The sequence below is a fragment of the Pteropus alecto genome, unplaced genomic scaffold, assembly GCF_000325575.1.
Source record: "Pteropus alecto unplaced genomic scaffold, ASM32557v1 scaffold11, whole genome shotgun sequence".
NCBI lineage: Eukaryota > Metazoa > Chordata > Mammalia > Chiroptera > Pteropodidae > Pteropus > Pteropus alecto.
Window position 1 is genome coordinate 8,620,316 of NW_006431956.1, and position 21,128 is coordinate 8,641,443.

Sequence of the window (21,128 nt, forward strand, 5' to 3'; positions counted from 1 at the left end):
AATGTAGGAAAAGGAGGTCATAGAAAAACTATAAAGTGAGAGAGGCTTTGTATAATTTATCAATGTATGAGTACTACATGTCATTTTTATTTTTATGTAACAAATTTCCTGAATACTGTAGAACATTTTGCTAAATGTAACTTTTCACTGCTGTGGTAGACTAACCCAAACAGAAAGAAATTTTGCTTGTGCAGAGGTAACTTGAAAAATTTTCAGATTAATTATAATTTAGAAATGAGAAATTAATCTATAAAAATATTAATATAATTAAGTGGTTAAAAATACTCAACTACTTGAAGGTTAATATTTTTTTCCTGCGGCATCATAGCATCCTGTCATCCAATACACACTAAGTCGCGTCTACCATAGTCACAGCCCAGCCCAAATCAGAAGTTCCCCTGTCCCCTTAGCCAACAGCCCATTTCCGAGAGCTGGAATGAACCCAAAGGGGCATTCGTGGTTAGGGATTTCACAATCCCTATGGGACTGATATAGATAAAAAAGAAAAAGGAGATGAATGCATGTCCCATGGTAACACTTAATAAAAGTAGAGTACAGATATTTATTAATTTTATTCATTCATTCACTCATTCAACACTTATTGAGCATCTACTTTGACTCAGCAAGTTTCTCATTAGTTTAGAGGATGTGCATACATGTGGGCGTGTATATACACATGTAGGTGTATAGAGTATAAATACAGAGGAATAAATTAAAAACTATTATTAACATATAATACATTTCATACTTATTTTCCTTAAGCTATTTACATGTTGCTTGTGTTCTTAAAATCCTAGAGTTATTTTTTTTACCCCTGAATGAAATATACAGAATGGTACATGTGTTCTTAAAACTTTGAATGGAATTTTAATCAAATTTACATCAAAGATATTCTGTAACATTTTAAATATTTTCTTCAAATGGTAATTCTGGACGATCTCTGCCTCTACTTATCCCCCATGAATTTATTAAGAATCAACTGTAATTTACATGAGAATAAACTTACCTTCCAGATGGAAAGACACAAAAGTCAGAAGGATGAGAGCCAGAGAATTAGCCTCTATGACGTAAGTGCAATTCATGTTGTTATCATATTGTTTTGGGTAGTTTGGAGAAATGATGTAACCTGAAGGTTTAGTGAAAGTACTTCCACACCCTATGTGGGGAGAAAAAGGTATTATCAGGACATTTGTTCTCACATACAGTATCTTTTTTATCAGTGAGGGAAAGACTAAAATTTCTTAATTCTACAGACATCTTTCCTGAGGAACTTTGAATAAAAGAAACAATAACTAAGAACAAATTTCACTTAAAAATAAATAAATGATAATATTACATATATTTTTTAGAAAACACTACAGGTTTTTGGGCTAAGTAGTAGAAATTTTACTGAAAATCATTTAATTTTAAGATATTAAAGAAAGGATAACCTAGCCAAGGTTTAACATGGCTCATGTAAAGAAAAAAAACTGATGAAAAGTGATTTGTACCAAACTGGTACATCAGTGGTCTTAAAATATCTTATTATATTATTAGAAAACTATATTATTTTCATTACTACTATACTCTGACCATAAAAAAAAAAAAATACCTGCTTTTAAAAAAAAATGGTCAAATGTACTAATCCCAACTCCTATCAAATTCTCACATGAATCCCTGGTGTCATAAATCCAACTACCTCTTTACCACTTACATGACACTCATTTTCATAGAACCATATCACTCGCCGATCTATCACATATGAAAATACCGGTATTCTCTGAACACTGATATTAAAGCACACCGAGCTCCGCACACACACATATGCATGAATCCAAGTGAAGACCTAAGGTTAGGCCCGGGCGGTCTTTCATTCCTTCCTCTACGCCACCCTCATCCTTTTCTGTGTGTCTGGAATACCTGACCACTGCATTCTTTCCTCTAATTCCTTTCATCAAACTTTCTCCTCAACAGTGGATTGCTGTTAGTAGCTATTCAATCTGTTTCAGCCAACAGTTTCAGCACCGCCACTGCTTCTCAGACTTAAAAACGAACCAAATTTGTAAGCAGTAATAAGAGAAGAAGGGAAATTCTGAAGAAAGCGGCTCTCAAGGTTTACTGACCATGAGCATCATCTGGGTGAGAGCTAAAACATGCCAGTCCCGCTCATGGAAATTCTGAATCCAGATGGGTTAGGCGAGGCCCAAGAATCCGTGTGTTTTCAAAGCCCCAGACGATTTGGGATCAGGTGGTCAGTGTACCACGTGCCAGGGACCTGGCTGTCTACTAACCACCAGTCTCCTGCAGAATTCCTGCCCACTCTGGATTTGGAGGTTGTTTTTAGACATCATTGTGGCACTCAGGCCTTTTACACCATTTCTCAGTTAACTTATTGTTTAATCCAGTTCCATCCTCACTGAGTTTTAAAGGAAGGACATACTCTCAGGATTAGGTGACCTGCCCACATTCTTCCCCTTGGATCCCCAGTTCCAGCCAACCCCGGCACAGCCCCCACTCTTCCCCAAGCCTGCCTGTGACAGCCACACCTAGCCACACCTAGTCTCGGTTTCATTTTTAGTGCTACTTACGGCTTACGAAGGATGCAGAGAAGCCCTGAGCCGGGGCCTCCTGAGACTGGAACACGGCCGTGAAGGCGTTTCTTGGTGTGATGATGGCAGCGGGAGCCACGTTCCCACAGCTCGTGGCTAACAGGGCTTTGTCCGCCTCCTCGGTTCCGGCCCACACCTAGCAGAGCCACAAACATGACTTAACGCTCAAGGCTTTTCCTTGTCAATATTTTAAAGCGTTTAGGCTGGAGAATAATGGGACGTGGGTATATACAGACCTAAACATAATAGTAAACAAAACACATGCAAGTCTGCAGTATTATCTTTTGAGAATAACCTTTCAAAGCTGCATTTATACAGCCTATCTCATTCTTGAGTCTTCCCAGGAGACTGTGTTTATTTTTGTGCAGCTGGGCAATAACTTAAAGAAATCGATCACTACCTAGTTTCCTCCTACCTTCTCCTGGTTGACTTAATCTAGCTGAGAGGACAGCCATGTGTGCTGCAGTCCTGTGGGCTTTCCCACTTGTCCTGCGTGGATGGCAAATTGTGGGTTACGAGTATAAAACAGCACCAAGCAAGGAACCCATAGAAATGAACACTTTGCGAAGCATAAAGAGAGTGGACATGAATCCTAAGCATACATGTAATTATCACCCATTGGAATAAATCATAGAAGACTTCCTGGCAGTGATGGATTTTAAGGGTCATGCTGAAGAAAGGGTGAGCCTTGGTCACTACGTGCTATTACTCACTGCAGATGGGCTGGCGACTCCCAGTCATTTCATCAGTTTGGCAACTTTAAAAGAAATAACTGATGTAGTCATTAAAAAAATAGCTGCTGAAGGATATTGTGAGCAATAAAATTCCAAATCAAGCCAATCCTAACCAGCTTGGTGAAGGACAATAATCATAGAATCGCAAATTTAAATGCGAAATTCCAGTTGTGAAAAGGGCCTTGAGAGTATGTCATGAGGAGCTTTACCTGCTTTGGGGAGTGGTGAGCCTGCCCAAAGGGGCCGCATGGCAGGGAGGGGCGTGTCTAGTTCCAAGAACAGAGAGACACTAAGGCGTGAGGCGAGACTGCAGAGTCCATGCCGGCCCTGTGGCATGGGAGAGATCTGGGCCACTGTCCCAAAAACGGCAAGGAGCCACTGGAAAGCTTAAGGCTCAGCGGTGCTTGGCTTTTGGAAAACATTACAATGTGGGGAATAAGAAAAAAAGGAGAGGATGCTGAGAGATCAGCCAGGAAGGTTTCGCAGTAGTTTAAATGAGAGATCATGGTATTTAAAATGTTGAGTCACTCAAAGAAAGAACTGATATTAGGTCATGAATACACATTACTGGGAAAAATACTATAAAATGTGTTTAACCAGGGATGACCACCCCCAAGTTGACTGAGTCTCAAATGAGAGCAATTTTGCCTTCTCCAGGGAATATGTAGCAACGTCTGGAGGCCTTTTTGATTGTCACACTTGGTATGGGGGTGGCATGTAGTGGGAAGGGGCCAGGGATGCTGCTGAAGCTCCTACAATGCACAAGACACCCCCCCCCCGACACACACACACATATACACAACTAATAATTATCTAGCTCAAGAGGGCAAAAAAGTAATTAGGTTTAGATTAGTCTTCCTTGACTATTGAATATTTTCTTCTTCACATCAAATTATATAAAATTACTCATTTGAACATATCACTTTCAGGAATATTTCTCAAACAAAGCAATAAAACATCAAGCCATTAAAAATATTTCTATTGGCAAGTCAGTCCATAGGAAGAGGTGAGAAATCACTGATTCACAGCACTGATTTAATATTTCTCAGTTCTTTAAAGCCATATAATTTGAATTGATTTTCAAACATTGGGATCCAGCTGTTAGTCATCTATTAAAGGCAAATTATATTTCCATTTATTAGATATAGGAGGTGACTGGCACTGGAGCTACTGAGATAAAAAACATAGATATTCTGCCAAATACTTAAGATCAAAAATGTGTCAGGAAAGAAATACATACTACCAATTTTTCCTAATATCCCCTTTAATTTTTTCCCCTTAACTATCCAGGGAAACAGTACACAGAAGTTTTCTATCCACATTTTATAAAAGTATAAACATGATTTACTGATATCTGCATATACTATTTTTATAAACATTACTAAAAGGCAAGGTGATAAAAGCTAAAACTTTTAATAAGGAATCTCAAGTTCTTTAACAAGGAACTTCAAGAATACTCTAGTGCTTATACCTTTCTGAAGTCATTAATTATGGATCTGACAGCTGTACCTTTTGGCCTAAGAACGTGTGTTGAAATGACAATAATAAGAAAGAGTTACTAAGTTTTCATCACTGCCTTGTCCGTCAAGAACTCATGCCACTGGCTATATGACCCAGGACTCATCGAACTATATTCTATATTGTATCTACGAAATGTTACAAAATTGTCAGCCTGGCTTCACATGATATTTTATCATGCAAGTAATAAAACAAACAACAACAACAATAACAAAAACAAGTGTTTGTGATAACTGCTGATTCATATGCGGCTGTAAGATATAATATCGATGAGTTTCCTGAACACATTTCCCAGTTTCTCCCAACACTGATATTTTGCAAAGCCATAGTATAATATTATAACTAGGATACTGAGATCGACAATGTAGCAATCTTGCTCAATTTCCCACTTCTACTTGTACTCAGGTGTGTGTGTATTCAGTAGATATAAGTTATGTGCCACCACACTCGACTCCCTGAACCACCCAACACCACAAGGGTCCCAAGCACTGCTCTTTATTAACCACACAATTACCTTCTGCTCCCCACACTCTCTGACCTCTGGCTATCTGTCCTCCACTTCTAAAATACTGTCATTTCAGAAACATTTTATAAATGGAACAATAGATTATGTAATCTTTTGGGGTTGGCTTTTTCCACTTGGCAAAACTCCCTGGTGATTTATCCAAATTGTTGGTCCGTTGATTGTTTTTATCAAGGAGTTGTATTCTGTGGTTTGCATATACTAGAGTTTGTTTAATGTCCTGTTGAAGGACATTTGCACTGATTCCAGTTTTGGAAACATTACAAATAAAGCTGCTATGATCATTTATATACAGGTTTTTGTGTACACATAATCTGCATTACTCTGGGGTAAATGCCCACGAGTGTAACTGCTGGATCTTATGGTAAGTGCATGCTTAATTGTATAAGAAGCTGCCCAACTATTTTTCAGTACCATTTTATATTACTAGCCATGGCTAAGTGATTCAGCTTTCCCCATCCTTGCCAGGATTTGGAGTCTGTCACTGTTCTTAATTTTAGCATCCTGATAGGAATATAGCAACATCTGATTGTGATTTAATTCACATTTCCCCAAACAGCTAGTGATGTTGAACATCTTTTCATGTTTATTTACCATCTGACTACCCTCTTTGGTGAAATATGTTTTCATATCTTTTGCCCATATTCTAAGTAGATTCTCTGTTTTTACTGCTGGGTTTGAGAGTTCTGTATATATTCTAGACAGTAGTCTGTAGTCAGGCATGTGCTTTGTAAATCTTTCCTCCTAGTCTGTAGCTTGTCTTTTCATCCCCTTCACAGAGGCTTTCACAGAGCAAAAGATTTTTAGTTCTGATGAGATGAAATTCATTAATTTTTCCTTTTATGCATCAATCTTTTGATATCGAATCTAAGAATTTTTCCCTTATCCCTTGGTCTTAAAGATTTTTATTTACATATGGGGTTTTTATTTAAACAGTAAGCACAGATCAGTTAGTTATAAAACATAATTTGGGAGATGATACAAAATAATAACATTAACAATAAAAAACACTTTTATTCATTAGGTGGTTTTATATTTTAAATACTAAACTCTATATTATTGTATCTTATTACCTCAATGCTTCAAACAGCTCCACTAAAGTAGGAACTGTTCTCTTTATTTTACAGTTGAGTAATTTAAAGTCCAAATGTTTAATTACCTCCCAGAGGAACATGCCGGCAGTGAATACAAGAGACAGGAATGGAGTCTAGGCTATTGTGAACTTAAGGTCAATGTTCTTTCCTCTAAAAGACGTAGCCTCTCAGGGATAAAACATATAAGATGAAAAAGAGCACAGACGGGATGAATTTATAACATAGTTCTCTTGGTCACAAGTCAAGGAAAAGTGAGGTCAGTGTCACATGAGCAGTATTGTGACTTTCTAGAAATACAGCGTAACAGACTGCTTGACTGCCATAATTTTACTGGTCTCTCATGGTCTTTTCAGCTTATGGGCTCTCAAGGGCAAGGCGAAGCCTGCACTAGCCCCTTCTCTAGCCTTCTGCAATTTTATAGCATATTTAAATGTTGCCTGTAATGGTGCCTTACATTCATTTTGTCTCAGAAGATCTATGAGAGAGAGATAAGCGGGGGCGGGGGGAAGAAAGAATAAACAAACAGAAATCTGGCCTTCTCTCTTTAGTTTTTACAGAAAGGAAGAACCATCAATGTTCATGAGAATTCAATAAGGCCAGAAAACAAGCTCCTTAATTAAGTTACTTTGCCTATGCATTAGCAAATGAAAAGTCACATGGCAATGTGTGTGTTGTAGTTCAAATATTAATCCCTAATAGTTTAAGTTTCTCATTTTTCTCATTCAACGTATCCAGGCAGCAAAGCTGTCCTTTTCCTACATTGAGAGGCAATGAATCATTTCTAGTCTAAACATTTATGTTCATGAAACCTGTTCAGCCTTAATTAAATAAACGAGCCCACTAACCTTCACGAAGCTGTTCTCACACTGTCCGTCGCCACTGGGGATTAGGAAGTTGTTGTCAAAGCTGACTTCCAAGTGATTGCTTTCATGAGTGATGACTGTCCAGGAGCATCTGCTGTTCTCGGGGAAATTCTGAGGCCAGTGAGGGGATCTGATTGTGCCGTTATCTGAATGAAGTATTCCACCACAACCTTAAATGTTGTCATGGAAAGTGTCATTAATTTGAGAGGAAAATAACAATTTTGGTAGCCCAAGACTTTTAGAGAAGACACATTTCTAAATGTGGGATTTCAGTTCATCTTTTCTTACTTAAGAATCACTGGCTCTTAGGGCAGGTATACAATAAGAACGCAATAAATGCTTCAGCTGTTACTGTTTTGTTACATCTCCATGAACTCAAGTGAGATACCAATCCCTGTGATATAGAGGCTAGACTTCTATCTTGTCTTCAAATGGTACCAATATGTTTATCTCCCCTTGAGGCTACATAATATTTGTGGCCCAGCAATCCCAAATTCTGTATTTCCTTACCACTAACAAAGAATGAAAGTCTATACTCATTTGTAAACTTATTCTAAGATACAGGGCTACAGAAAATAATTTTGAGGTGAGGGAAATTCTTCCATTAAGCATCCTGGTTCATTCACTTTGAAACACGGATGAATGAAAACAAATTACATGGACAGAAAGAAAAATCTGGAAGTATTTTAATACTATTGAAATACATAGCTAAGACATAACAAAAGAAAAAATTACAAACTGAAGACAAAATGAAGTCAAATTAAAGAGCATTCCTGTAGCTCTTGCTTTTAAACCCTTGGAAAACCAATGGTTCACCTAAGACTCCCTCGTGACTTCAAAGGCAACCAGTGGTTTAACGAGGGAAAGTTGGACTCATTCCATAAAGACCTTCGTAATAATTCTGTCTCCCCTAGAAAAAACCGCCCTGTGTGTGTGACATTGCAAGGCTTTAAGGAAATCCTGACTAAAGTCACCACTTCAAGTTCTTATATTTTCTGGGAATTTCCATGACGTTTATACTTCAAATGTACAAAAGCTATGTCTTTTGAAATCAAATCTATGATATTTTGCCACCTCTTAGCGGAAGAGCATTTAGTCTAAATCATACATTTTATCTTGTCATTTTGCTGCTCAACACTCTTCAGTGGCCCCCATTGCTTAAGTGACTGCATGGAAGCCAGGCTCTTCGTGATGGGGACCGCTTCTCTTCCTGCTCTCAGTTCATCACTCATCAGCCAGCCTCCAGGCTCTGAATATGTTAAGTTACTTGTGATTCCAACACATCTTTTCTACTCCTCATTCCCTAGGTATGCCTTGCCTTTCTGCCTATGGGGGCAGCAGATTGAAGTAAGATCAAAGTCTCTGGGCTCCACTGTCTTTAGTCAAATCCTGACTCTACTGATGATTAGCTACACAATTATTAGCTACATGACATAGGAAAATTATCAGCCCATGTAACTTAAGGAAAATGGAGAAAATAAGTATCAATGTTATATCCTTATTACAGGGTTGCTACATGAGATGAGACATGTAAAAATTTAGAGTTGAGTCTGACAGAGAGTAGGTACAAAATGTATACCTATTGAATTAGCTGACAAATTTTTTAAAATACTACAATGATAAAAGATAGTAAATGCAGAGCATTTTTTTTTTTTTTTTTTTTTTACCTAAAGTATGTGTGCTCCACGAAGCATAAAATCCACCATTTTGCACCGAATAGTCCGAGTTAAAAATCACCACCAGCTGGTGAGAACCAGACATAATGGGCCCGGGGTTTGAACTCCCACAGTACTGTCCTATTATGGGCGATCCCGGAGAACCGCCATTCCTGACAGTGACAGAGTCCCAAGCACAAGCTGAATGGGATTCGATATCAAAGTCACTAAACGTAAGCTGCAGGAGAAAAAGAAAAATAATCAGGCATTGAGAGCTGTAAGTGAACTTACCTATCTGGAGTTTGGTAAGGCCCTCACAAATACTTTTATTTTGTTTTAATCTATATAATTTTGCATGTATGTCTCTTATTTTCCACTGCCCTCCTCTCTTTGTCCTTATTGAGGTTTCCCTAGGAACTTGTGAAAGGGGATATTTGTCCCCAAACTAAAGTCTTTAGGGGACACTACTCAGTCTCCTGGGCTGGGCTGGCAACTCACATTGAAAACCGAAAACACTTCTCTCCTGGAGGAAGTATCTTCTGCATATAGCTTCTCCAGTTCTTGAAAAAGAGAGCTCGTTCTTCATTAATTGTAAACTCATAGATGTCAACATATCTATTCTAATGGGAACATTTTAGGGAGAGAACGATCTGCTTACAAGATCAAAGTTTAATAATTGCTTACTTAAAAAAACTCTGTTCCCACACAGGACATGATATTGTAGTCCTGTAGTCTCAGAAGCATTTTACTCAATCCTCAGAACTCACAGTGATGGTGTGGCCTTGTGGGACTTCCAACAACCAAGAACAGTGGGTCAAGCTGTCGTAAGAGGCTGGATACTTAGGGCTTGAGATCGCTCCGCTCTCACCCGTCTGTATTCCACCACAATCTGAAATTAGATTTGTAAACTTCATATAAGAAGGTGGGGGGTGGGAACCCTGCATGGCCAAAGTAAGTAGTACTTATAGCTGTCATACTTTATGATTTAAAAAATACAATAAATGAATAAGTAGATGAGATGGGATAAAAGCAACGTAAAACTGGTGGAAGATTAGAAGTAAACTGAATACCATACAGAGAATCACATGCTGAAAATAGGCTCAAATTTAGTAAAAATAAGAAAGAAGATAATCTGTACCATAAATGGAGAATAATTAGATGTGTGTATAACTGAGAGTAAATGCACCAGGGGCAAAGAAAATAACGCTGCCTTTCTTGAAAAAATCTAGGCCAGTGAAAATAAATGTAAGCCTGAAGAATATGATCAGTACCATAACTAAAGACTTTGTCATTTGATCATAAGCCCATATGTCTGTGATCATCTATCAAGGTTTACATTAGCATAACATTGAAAAACAGACAAATTTCTAAAGCATAGTATGGTATGATGTTTCACACAAATTATACTTCTTTCTGGAGCCGGACTCTTTTTTGTCAATCTAATAAAGAAAAATCAACTGGCAAAGTGGTTGATTAAGTAGATAATCAATCTCACTCCTTATCCCAGTCGACCATTTGATTATAACACAAAAACTGTTGGATACAACTATAATCAAAACATATTTTGATTTATAGCCAAACTTAATGAAAAGAAAGGCAATCTCCCAAATCAATGAATGATAAGAATACTCAGATTCCGAGGGGTAATCTCAAGCCAAGAGCATGTAAGTCTGAGGGAATATAGAACCAAGATGTCGGTCCCAGAGATTGGGGTCTAAGGGTTTGCTGACCAGACAGAAAGTGAATATACGGCCTTGGACTCACCACAAAAAGAAGGGCTGGAGTTGAGACTCTTACATGACGCTGGGAATCTAAAAGGACTGCCATGCTATTGAAAAGGGACTAGAAAAATTTCAGTGGCCCAGAGAAGCAGCATGAAGTGCTGCCTGTCTTAGGCTAGATTTTCAGGTACAAACTGAATGTCACAGATATAAATTTGACACAAGACATTAGTAAAAAATATCCAGTAATAAATTCAAAACATACATCATGACCAAGTAGATTTTATCCTGGAAATGAAAGAATGGCTTAACGAGAAAAATATTTCAATATAATTCATCACATTAACATAGTAAAGGAGCAAAAAAAAAAAAAAAAAGATCATCTCAATAGATGCAGAAGTTATCTGATAAAATCTTACATACCTATTCACAGGAAAAAAAAGTTTCATGCACTAAGAATTTAAGGGAATTTATTTAATCTGATAAGGAGTATTTGTTGGAAATCTAAGGACAATCAATATATTTAACAATGAAATGTCATAGACATTCACATTAAGGCCAGAAACAAAATGTCATCATCCTTCCACTCAACATTATGATGGTGGCTTGGCTAGTGAAATAAAACAAGAAAAAGAAATAAAGTATATGAGCTAAAATAAAAAGTCACTGTCATTTGCAGATTTGATTGTTTACACAAAAAAAAAAACAAAGATAATTTATAGAGAAAATATTAAAGCTAATGAGAGTATAGCAAGATCTCTGGCCTACAGATCAATGTAAAAAATTTAAAAATTCCTAGATATCCAAAACAACAAACCAGAAAATCTATTTAGAATGTCTTATTGACATTAGCAATACAACCATTAGCTACCTAGTAATAAATCTAGCAAAATATATGTGAAATTTTATGGCAAATATTATAAAAATTTTATCTATTATTTTATTGCCAAGATTTGAAAGCTTAATCATGTCTTACCTGTAAAAGAATACTCTGCATGGAATCCAGTATGTTCTACACGTTCGTTGGTGACAAAATGTATCCATACCTGAGGATAAGGGATAACCAATGGCATAGAAGGTGTCGAAGGTCCACAAAATCTCCATATCAGAGGTCCATCAGCATTATCTGAAAAAATAACACACGAAGTGCCATTACTTATATAGCTTTTGAGAAATAGTCAATGGATTTAATAAGAATCAATAAAAAACATTTCAAGGCATTAATTGACACATCATTAAATTTTGCTTTAAGAGTAGACATCCACATAGCTCCTCTCCATCTTTGTCAACATGTTGCTTCCTGCTGCTTCAGAACATTACCACCAGCAAACTAACTTGCCTTCTGCTACTTTCAGCCTCTTTTTCTTTAAATTTTGTGATAACATGAAACTTGGAGAATCTCTGTCTGACAGCATAGAATCTACAATGTTACTTTCCTCCTCTATTATTTTTATTAGTTTCAAGTATACAGTACATTGGTTAGACATTTATATAGTTTATAAAATGATCCCCCTAATTGCTCCTTCTCTCCTCTGGTTCTCTACCTAGCCCATATGATAATGCTAACTGCATTCCCTATGCCGTGCTCCCCATCCCCATGAACCTCTATCAACTACTAATTTGTACTTCTTTAACCCTTCGCCCCATTTCTGTATCATTCCAATTTTAGTATATGTGCTGCCGAAGTGAGCACTATTTTTATTATTTTTTTAACCATGAAAAGAGTGTCAATGTAATGATGGGGCAATTTGATGGATAACCTATGTGTTGACTATAGGAAAAAACTAAAATGGATTCATCTTCCATGAATGAAAATATTTAAAAATTCTTAAAAGAATTATGGTTTACTAAGTACACCTTAATCCTTTCTGTCATGAAAACAAAGACAAACTTGACTGCTCTGGGAAAGATTCCTCAAACAGGTTCCATTTGCTTCTCTACCCGGTGCATTCCAAAGCTGCTTTTGACTTCTCAGGCCTAAGGAGCGATCTACGGCCTGTTCTGTGAATCCTGAAAGTTCAGGATAGCACTGACAGTCTGATCATTGCATGTTCCAGGCTCCAAGAGAAGGAGTCTTGAGCAGTAGGCGATAATTGAAAGGGGAACCTGAACTCATTAAGAGAGCAAAGACAGACCAGAGTCTCTCCTGGGTAAATCTCACAAGTGAGACAGGGTCTAGTTGTAAATGCTGACCCATCTCCCTCACTATTCAGAGGGCATGCTTTCCTCGGCTGTGTGTAAACGGAATTATGGCTTCATCTGAACAACATTTTTGGGGGATCTTATGTAAATACATTACAATAATTTGACTCCTTTCACTGTTGGTGGTCTCCAGGCATAAGAAAAATATCGTAGATAAATGAGAGAAGTGGCCCTTGATTGAACTCACCGACTCGGAACTCTAGGACATCAAACTGACAGTCTTGGTGACTTTCAAGGTAAAAATCCTCAAAATGAATGTAAATGGATGAATTTCCCTGACTCGGATTGCTGAGAGTCCATTCGCAGTTTAGGTTTCTTGAGTAATTACTGACTCCATCATAGCCAGGAGAAGTAAAGTTTCCTCCAGGGGAATTTGTAAGGGACCCGCCACACACTAAGGAAAAACAAAGGCAACAGGGAAAGCAGCAGTGAGATTCATACCGTAACAGAAGACACAAACAACACAGGAACAACACTATAATAACAGCCGCAACATTTTCACTGCTCTGATTTGTTTTTCTAGTGAAGTAAAGGTTGTGGGTGAAGGGCTGACTCCTGCATACAAACTCTGGAAGGAGTTTCTGTGGGTTTAGAATAAAAGATGTGCAAAGATAAGCAGCTTCATTTTCTTGTAGTTGTAGACAAGGTGGGTGAGGTTTGGCTGTGCATCAGTATCTCCTAATTTGGGCCCACTATTCAATAATACTTAATTTAGAGGAATATGAAAATATAAGGGTGGTCCCAATGACTTCTGATTAGCAATTCTCCACTTGACCCCAAAATTTAATTGGATCAAATAGATCACATAACATCAGTGTGGCAATGAATTTGCCCCTTTTGATAGGGAATGAATCTCTCCTTATATCAACAAAATAACTTAGAGGGGTTTTTTTTTAATATTCAATTCCATTCTTCCTAAATTTAAAAACTCTTAGATAATACCAATATAGAAAGTAGGAGGACGTTTAGACTAGAAAAGCCACACTTTGTTTGATTTTTAAATACTCTATGTCAAAAGCAAACCCCTCATTTATTTACAATGGAAATGTGTATATGGATGGATTAAGAAACAATAAAATATGTCTGTCTTCAATTAACATAGTTACACTCTGGAAGTGAGTTACCTTCTAAGAGGTAGACGGTCTCTCATCATGAAATAATTGACGGAGGACTGTGGGACTAGAAACCAACTGTAATGGCATCATGGCATGGAATTGGGCTAGAAGTTCTTCTAACAGCACTTTTAAAAGTTTTAATTCACAATGAAAGTTTTCTTACCGAAACCGAACATTTTGCTTGTGTGTGTGTGTGTGTGTGTGTGTGTGTGTGTGTTTCTATACGGCATAGATTTTCTATCTGGTTATATATGTCTGTCTCACATAGAAGATCCTAGGTATAATTTTGATCACTAAAGCAAAAATACACGGCTCTACTATTGGCAGCAGCTGTGGGGCTATCTGCAAGGCATTTCTGTATTTATAACATCTTATGTTACCTGCATCTTCACTGGATGTGTAGGAAGCAGTGAAGCCTCCATATGGCCTGGATCCATCAGTGAAATAAATGACTTTCATTGTGTTTCCTGAGGACTTGATCTCGTTGTTTACGTTCACACTGCTACACAGCTTCTCGAGCTGGGGTGAGTTACTTCTGATGCCATTGAATATCTGACGAAAACACAGTTTAACGTTTAGACGTGCAGTCCATCTTACTAAACATTTCCTAAGAGGTTACAGTCCCAGCCTGGACACACTTCCTTCTAAGGAAACCTTGTGCCAAAATGAATTACTTAACAATACGGGTTCCAAGCCCAGTGCCACAAACTTCTGCATTACCCAGAGCATATTTCGTGGCCTCAAGGTCATTTCACTAAATGAAAATACTGCAGTAATGCCATCCTGCCATGTGGTGACAAATGAAAAACTGTCGTACTCATTGCAACTGGAAACCGTGCTCTAAATATAAAGCAGATAGGCCAATATGCTTAAATCTTACTTCACAAAGTTCATCGATGGGCAGTTTTTCTTAATAATGCATCAGGGCCTTTGATATTTGGAACAAGGGCTTAAATGTTAGTCTCTGATGATGTGAAGTATATAACGACTCTAATATTTTAAATACCTTGAAAAGTAATTTTAAAAAATCAATTTCAGTATCAATAGTTCTTTCCTAACTGCAAATGGACTCAAGCTTCAATATTCTTACTAATTTGAATTTTTTTAAAATGGATTATTGGTGATTCCTAAATATTAAACAATAACTCTAGTTGTGCTCATAGTTATAATAACTGGCAAAGCATTATTTCACTTCTGTATAAAACCAAATGAATTTTTTAGCATGCCTGGTTTTCACAATGGAAAAAAAAAATCCAGAAGTAACTAAACAATAATTGATCGATTGAGTGATTGGTTAATATTCCTGTTTTAAAAAAGGATTCGAATGGCTCACAATCAGAAATAATGATTCAGAATATGACATTAAGAGCTATGGGGAAGGAGAATGAATTCCATAACAAAAGATGTAAGCTTTTTTATTTACTGTAATTGGCTGTTAAATTTAGCTCTGTGGAGGCTTCTAATTTAAAGCATCTTCTAGCTCACAGGACCAGACACAGCATTTCCTACAATTTTCTGAGCATGGAAAAAAATGCCAGATTCTGCTAATAACCCAGATGGACTACCTTATCCAATTAGCACAACACCCTCTCAGACGCATAATATTATCCTTCTTTTCCAGATTAAGATGGTAGAATTCAGAAAGATTATGCAATTTGCTGAAGTCTAAAGAGCTAGTAATAGTAGAATTGGTATTTGAACCATCCCTCTGATTCTAAACTGGGAAGTAACATATAAGGAAACAGAAGATGACAAATATTTCAATAATACTGAAAACAGGAATGGGTAACCTTTGCCAGAATCAAAAGGGATTGTTAGCAGCTACAGGCTAATGGGACATGTTGGAAACCATGATCAATGACCTTTATCCTTGCCCCACTGTCTGCCCTGAACTTAGAATTATGATGACTAAAAATTGTGCAGACATTCATTTATCACATGAACTCCTGCCTTTAGAAGCCACCAGTGTGCTGTTTCCACTTCGCTCCTCTATTTGTGTTTGTCCTCAGTAACTACAACCCCCAGAAAACAATGGGGTAGGAAGCAGGCATACGAGATTAGGACAAACTCTAAAATTGCTATAAGTGGGAATAAAATCAGGCACACATCTCACTGTAGTGCACACTACATGGTATAGCTTTTCCTCACTCCATCTGGACAGAGAGTCAAACGGGCAGCTGAGTTTAGAGGAATCATATGGTTAAAGCTGCCCTTGCTCAACATGTAGATTTTAGGAAGTCTTCCTTCCTCCCTCCTTCTTTTCTCTCTCTTTCTCTGTCTGTCTCTCTCTCTCGCTCTCTCTCTCTCGCTCTCTTTCACATACACACACAAGCACGCACACAAGTTCTCAAGTAAACAAAGGGTGAGTAAATCCCTTTGTTTAGAGCAGAGTGAAAAAGAAATGAAACAAACTTTAAACCTACAAAATATAGTTCAAAGAAAAAGAATCATATTAAAGATTAAAAAAACAAATTAATTCTAAAAGTGTTTCTTTGTTGGAATATTAATCTCCCCAGGAGAAAAGACCTCTAGATATGACATTTGTAGTTTCTGCTAATTAAATGGTCAAGTCACAAACTCTGTCACCTCCCATGAAGCCCACAAGTTGACAGCTCCTGTCGTGCACACAGAGCTTCCAATCTGCCATTTAGTACTTCATTCTTAAATATAAATGAACAGCCAAGGGTCATCAGACATTTAGAGAAATGTCTAATGTCAAGGTAGAGACCAATACACGTAAACAGGAAACAGGAACTTGAAGGAAACTTACCCCCAGGGAAGTGGCATGATAGTTCAAAATTATGATTAATATAGTCATATGTGTATGTGAATATACTGAATATATGATATGTAAAGGGTATCATATATTCAAAGAAAAGGGTAAAATAAGGATAATTTTAGGTATACACATTCTCAAAAACTTTATCGTCCACGTCCACTTCTTTCGAGAGCTACGAGTACATATGCCTCACCAAAAAGAGGAAATTAACCAAGAAAAGGAAATGCTCATATGAAATCAGGTATCCAGCCCAGAAGAGGAATGAAGGGACTTGGAAATTTGGTGATGAAGAGAAATTCCAACACGACAGCTGGCATCAGGCTCACAGCTAATGGACGAAGGAAGAACATTGCTAAGGAAAATGAATGAACATGACAGATGTGCTTTATCATCTAAGGCAGGGATGTACACCTGGACCGGAAAGTGTGTGGAAGAATTGGTGATGCACAGAAAACCAAGAAAAAGTAAAAAGGACAATGTTATTATTACTTGGAAAAACAAAAGCAAATGCTACCGTAGAACACGACCTGGCTTTGTTGGGAATGGTGTTTACATAACCTCAACAAGTAAACAGTATCCGTGACTTAGTATTTTGGGAGGAAGCTGGATAAGTGCATGAAGGTGCGTATCTCCGTGTGCATTTGCGGTGGTGGAGTGGGGTCTGGTTTGTGAAAATGTCTAAAACTAAAAAGTAAAGAAGTAGCAGAATAGGAGTATTATTTTGAAATAATGACAGACACTCCACAAGAAGTAGCTAAAAGGTGAATGAAAATGGATGCCTTGGACATCTATGATTCAGAGATAGGGAAATGACAAGTAAGAATTGATTTAGAAGTTGTGGTAATTACTGTAACTTTAATTATTTGAGTTCTAAAACTATGACTCTTTATACTACCTTTCCTGTTGGGAATGTAAATATTCTGCTGGTAAGATTCTTAATAATCATTATATTCAATGTGACATCAACTATGGAAACAATTTCAAAGGAAAAAAAACAGCATATACATCAAAATTTTAATAATGAATGCGTGAGATTCCAAATAGTTTTATATTTTGCATTTTCTGAACTCTCCTAATTTCAATCAACAAAGATCTTTTATATTTATAATCAGAAAAATAGATTAAAATCAGTATACAAGTGAATTTATGTCCCATGGTTACAAGTATATAATATTATTCATTGCCTAGAAAAGAAAATGCATCAAAATATAGTGCTGTGGGAGTAGTTAATTTTTTTCTACTTCATCCTTGTCTCTATACATTCATTCAATAATGGGGAAAATGTTCCTATAAAACAAGCAAGTGTAGTCCAAAATTTTCTGGCATCAAATAAAAGAAAATATACTGCTTCCATATTTTTAATATCTGATAAAAATTTTCAATTCTTCAGATATTGGAACTTGGCAAAATTTGAAGCTTGAACATAGTTATTTTAGGGCAATACAAAACAGTAGTAACATACAAAGACGTGTCACATTTTTTCTTTAAAATTCACTACCCAACAGGAGACAATTAAATGGAAAGCAAGAGTGGCTTGTTAGTTAAAGGTTAATGATAATTCTTCCACTATTCATTCATTTAACAACTATGCCAGGCTCTGAGGATTGAGCAGTGAACAAAAATAAGTGCGTGTCCTAATGGAGCTCGCATCTTAGTGCGGGGAGCAGACAATAAACAGGCAAAGAAAGAAATATGTGGAATGTCGGCTGGTGTGAAATGCTGTGAAAACAAAGTGCAGGCAAAGGGAGAGGCCCTGCTGGGGTCTGTTTAGCGTGGGGTGCTTAGGGAAGGCCCGGGATCAAGTCATTCGCAGAGACCTGAATGAAGTGAGAGCGTGAACCCCGCAGCCATCCAGACAGAGATATGCGCATGAGAAGTGGCTTGTAGGAGGATCTTTCCACGTTCAGGGAACCTAAAGGAGTCCAGCGTGAGTGAAAGAGGAGAGGAGCTTGAGTTAGGAAAGCAGAGGTAGGAGAAGGAAGGGACGACAAATAAAGTAGGGCCAGCGGGCCACTGTGAGGATCTGGGCGTTTCCTCTGAGTGAGATGAAAGGCCGTTGGAGGACTTGCAAGAGGAGCAATGTGATCTGACTGACAGGGAAACCTGGCTGCTGTGTTCAGAATGCAGCGAGGCAAGGGTGGAGGTAGGGAGGCCAGTAAAATAGATCTCAGTGAGTGGTGACGGTGGGAGTGGTGGATATGATAGGGAGTTAGATTCTGGATATTTTTTAAAGGTACAGCCTGTGAGACTTGCTTATGGATGTCACATAATATGTGAGAGAGAGGACTCCAAAACAGACATCAAGGTTTTTTGACCCGAGCAACCACATGTTTGGAATTGTTATTTACTGAGAAAAGAAAGAGAGAAGAAAGGACAGGTTGGGTGGGGAAATATACTGATATTAATCACAATCGATAGAGTGCGTATGCGTATAGATCTGTCATTTTACAGTTAGTCTTTCACACCCAGACTTCATTTGCTTGCTTTTGCTAAGGGCCAAGAATGCTGAGGGTATAGCTGAGAGCGTGTGAGCTTGGCAGCCTGGAGGGCAGGCACCCACGATCTTCCAGGGGCATCGCCCGGTGCTCTGGCAGGGAACAGGAGTCGGGCAGGCCCACTCCTCCGCCTAACACTTTTGGGGACGGCTTGTGTTATGACTCTGGTCTCACTCAGCCATGTGCTACCCATAGGCTTAACTTTTCTCTGTTTGCTCAGTTTTATCATGTGTAATGGTTATTTGCTCTTAAAATTTATCCTACCTATGACCCTGATGTATGTGGTAACAACTTACAGTCTCTTAAAACAGCTTTTACAAATGTCATGGAAGTTTACTGTGATCTTGCTCTAGTATCTAAAATACTAGAATTTTCTGAGATACAGTTGCACGATGGGAATACTCCCGACCTAGTTCTCTAACTGTGATTTATGAGTCAATAAACTTCTTGAACAATGGAACGTGATATCCCCGACTGCACAGGACACTTACTGTCACACGCTCACTGGTGCAGGACGGATGAGCTTCCAGCCTCAGGTCGTTAAAAGTCAGCGTGACCCGCCTTCCTTCCTGCGCAGTGATGCTCCACTCGCAGATCCGGCCGTGAGGATTGGGGTTCGGGTAGCTGGGAGACGTAAACGTTCCCGTGGGGCCCCACAGATCCCCGCCACATTCTGAAGGGGAAAAGGCCCAAGAAAACTTCCCTTCAAACCCACCGACCCCTTCTATAAGGAATGTGCCCCAAGTTAAAGCATTTCAGTATGCCACTAGACAAAAATCATTGCTCTTATTTACGTGTATGTGAGGACTTATCCACATTTGTAATTACTTCCGGTCTTCAATATTTAATCTTTGTTTCCGTGGATGATAGTTCACTGGCAGCATTTTAGCATCACAGCCTGAGCCATGAGAGACTAATAAATGTAGTAATCTTATAGTCTGGAAAATCAGAAGGCTAAAGCAATTATCCTTTCTTTTCCCCCAATTGAAAATCTTTATTTCACTTGAGTTTGTCAGGGAAGTTGGAACGCAAATCTTGAATAAGCGACGGACTGGCTTTCTGCAGATGAGCAATGCAGTCAGCTCCCACCCCTCATGTCTCTCACAGCATTAGTTCCCTTCCTTTGTAGCACTGATCTCAGTTTAAATATTTTACTTATTGGTGTGATTATTTGATTAATATCTGCCTCTCCACTAAAACGTAAGGTCCAAGAAGACAGGGATCATGCATTTTTTTCCCCCTCAACTATTACAACACCAGAACCTAGCGTGGTGACTATCTGGTATAGATGCTCAATAATATATACATTTTTAAATGAATCAATGAACTTACCCTCCAAGCTGGATTCAAACCGTAGTCTGAATCCTGGGGCAGTAAGAGAGCCATCTGTGACAAACCTGACCAAAGCGACATTGCTGGAAGTGTCTATGCTCTCAGGAATGGTGTTTCCACAGTATCTGCCCAGTAAATTTCCTGTGAGGGTCAAATAATTGTGAAAATCTAACCTCTGCTTGAGTCATTCTGCACGTATGAAGAAAATAATAAAAGACAAGACCCTGCCCACAAAGGAATGATCACCTCTGTCAAGAGAAGAAGGACAAACATGCATGAAAATCGATGTATTCAAATATGTGAAGAAGTGTAACAAAAACTGCAACCAATCAGGGCGAGGGCATCTCAGCACAGTGAGCAAGGCTAGCTCACTTGGTTAAAGAAATGGTCTGAGGAAACAGAGTGGCAAGTGTCCATCTCATATTATTTCCAGGCTCCATTGCCCCTTCCTCTCCTTGCCCTAAAGGAGGTCCCTCAAATAACTGCATATGGCACGGAAGGTCTCAGCA

General features: G+C 38.2%; 1 protein-coding gene across 3 annotated transcripts in view; it reads right to left on the reverse strand.

Moving 5' to 3' along the window:
* The window catches only part of CUBN (cubilin), a 235,745-nt gene that overhangs the window by 49,658 nt on the left and 164,959 nt on the right, over positions 1–21,128 (reverse strand). For all 3 annotated transcript variants that reach the window (XM_015585634.2, XM_025043437.1, XM_025043438.1), the window contains exons 47-56: positions 20,620–20,760; positions 19,779–19,960; positions 14,394–14,565; positions 13,086–13,292; positions 11,673–11,822; positions 9,743–9,864; positions 8,988–9,213; positions 7,303–7,490; positions 2,568–2,724; positions 1,007–1,156 (exon numbers count right to left, since the gene is read on the reverse strand). In XM_015585634.2, coding sequence (XP_015441120.1) covers positions 1,007–1,156; positions 2,568–2,724; positions 7,303–7,490; positions 8,988–9,213; positions 9,743–9,864; positions 11,673–11,822; positions 13,086–13,292; positions 14,394–14,565; positions 19,779–19,960; positions 20,620–20,760 — 1,695 coding nt within the window. The remainder of the gene's footprint in view (positions 1–1,006; positions 1,157–2,567; positions 2,725–7,302; positions 7,491–8,987; positions 9,214–9,742; positions 9,865–11,672; positions 11,823–13,085; positions 13,293–14,393; positions 14,566–19,778; positions 19,961–20,619; positions 20,761–21,128) is intronic.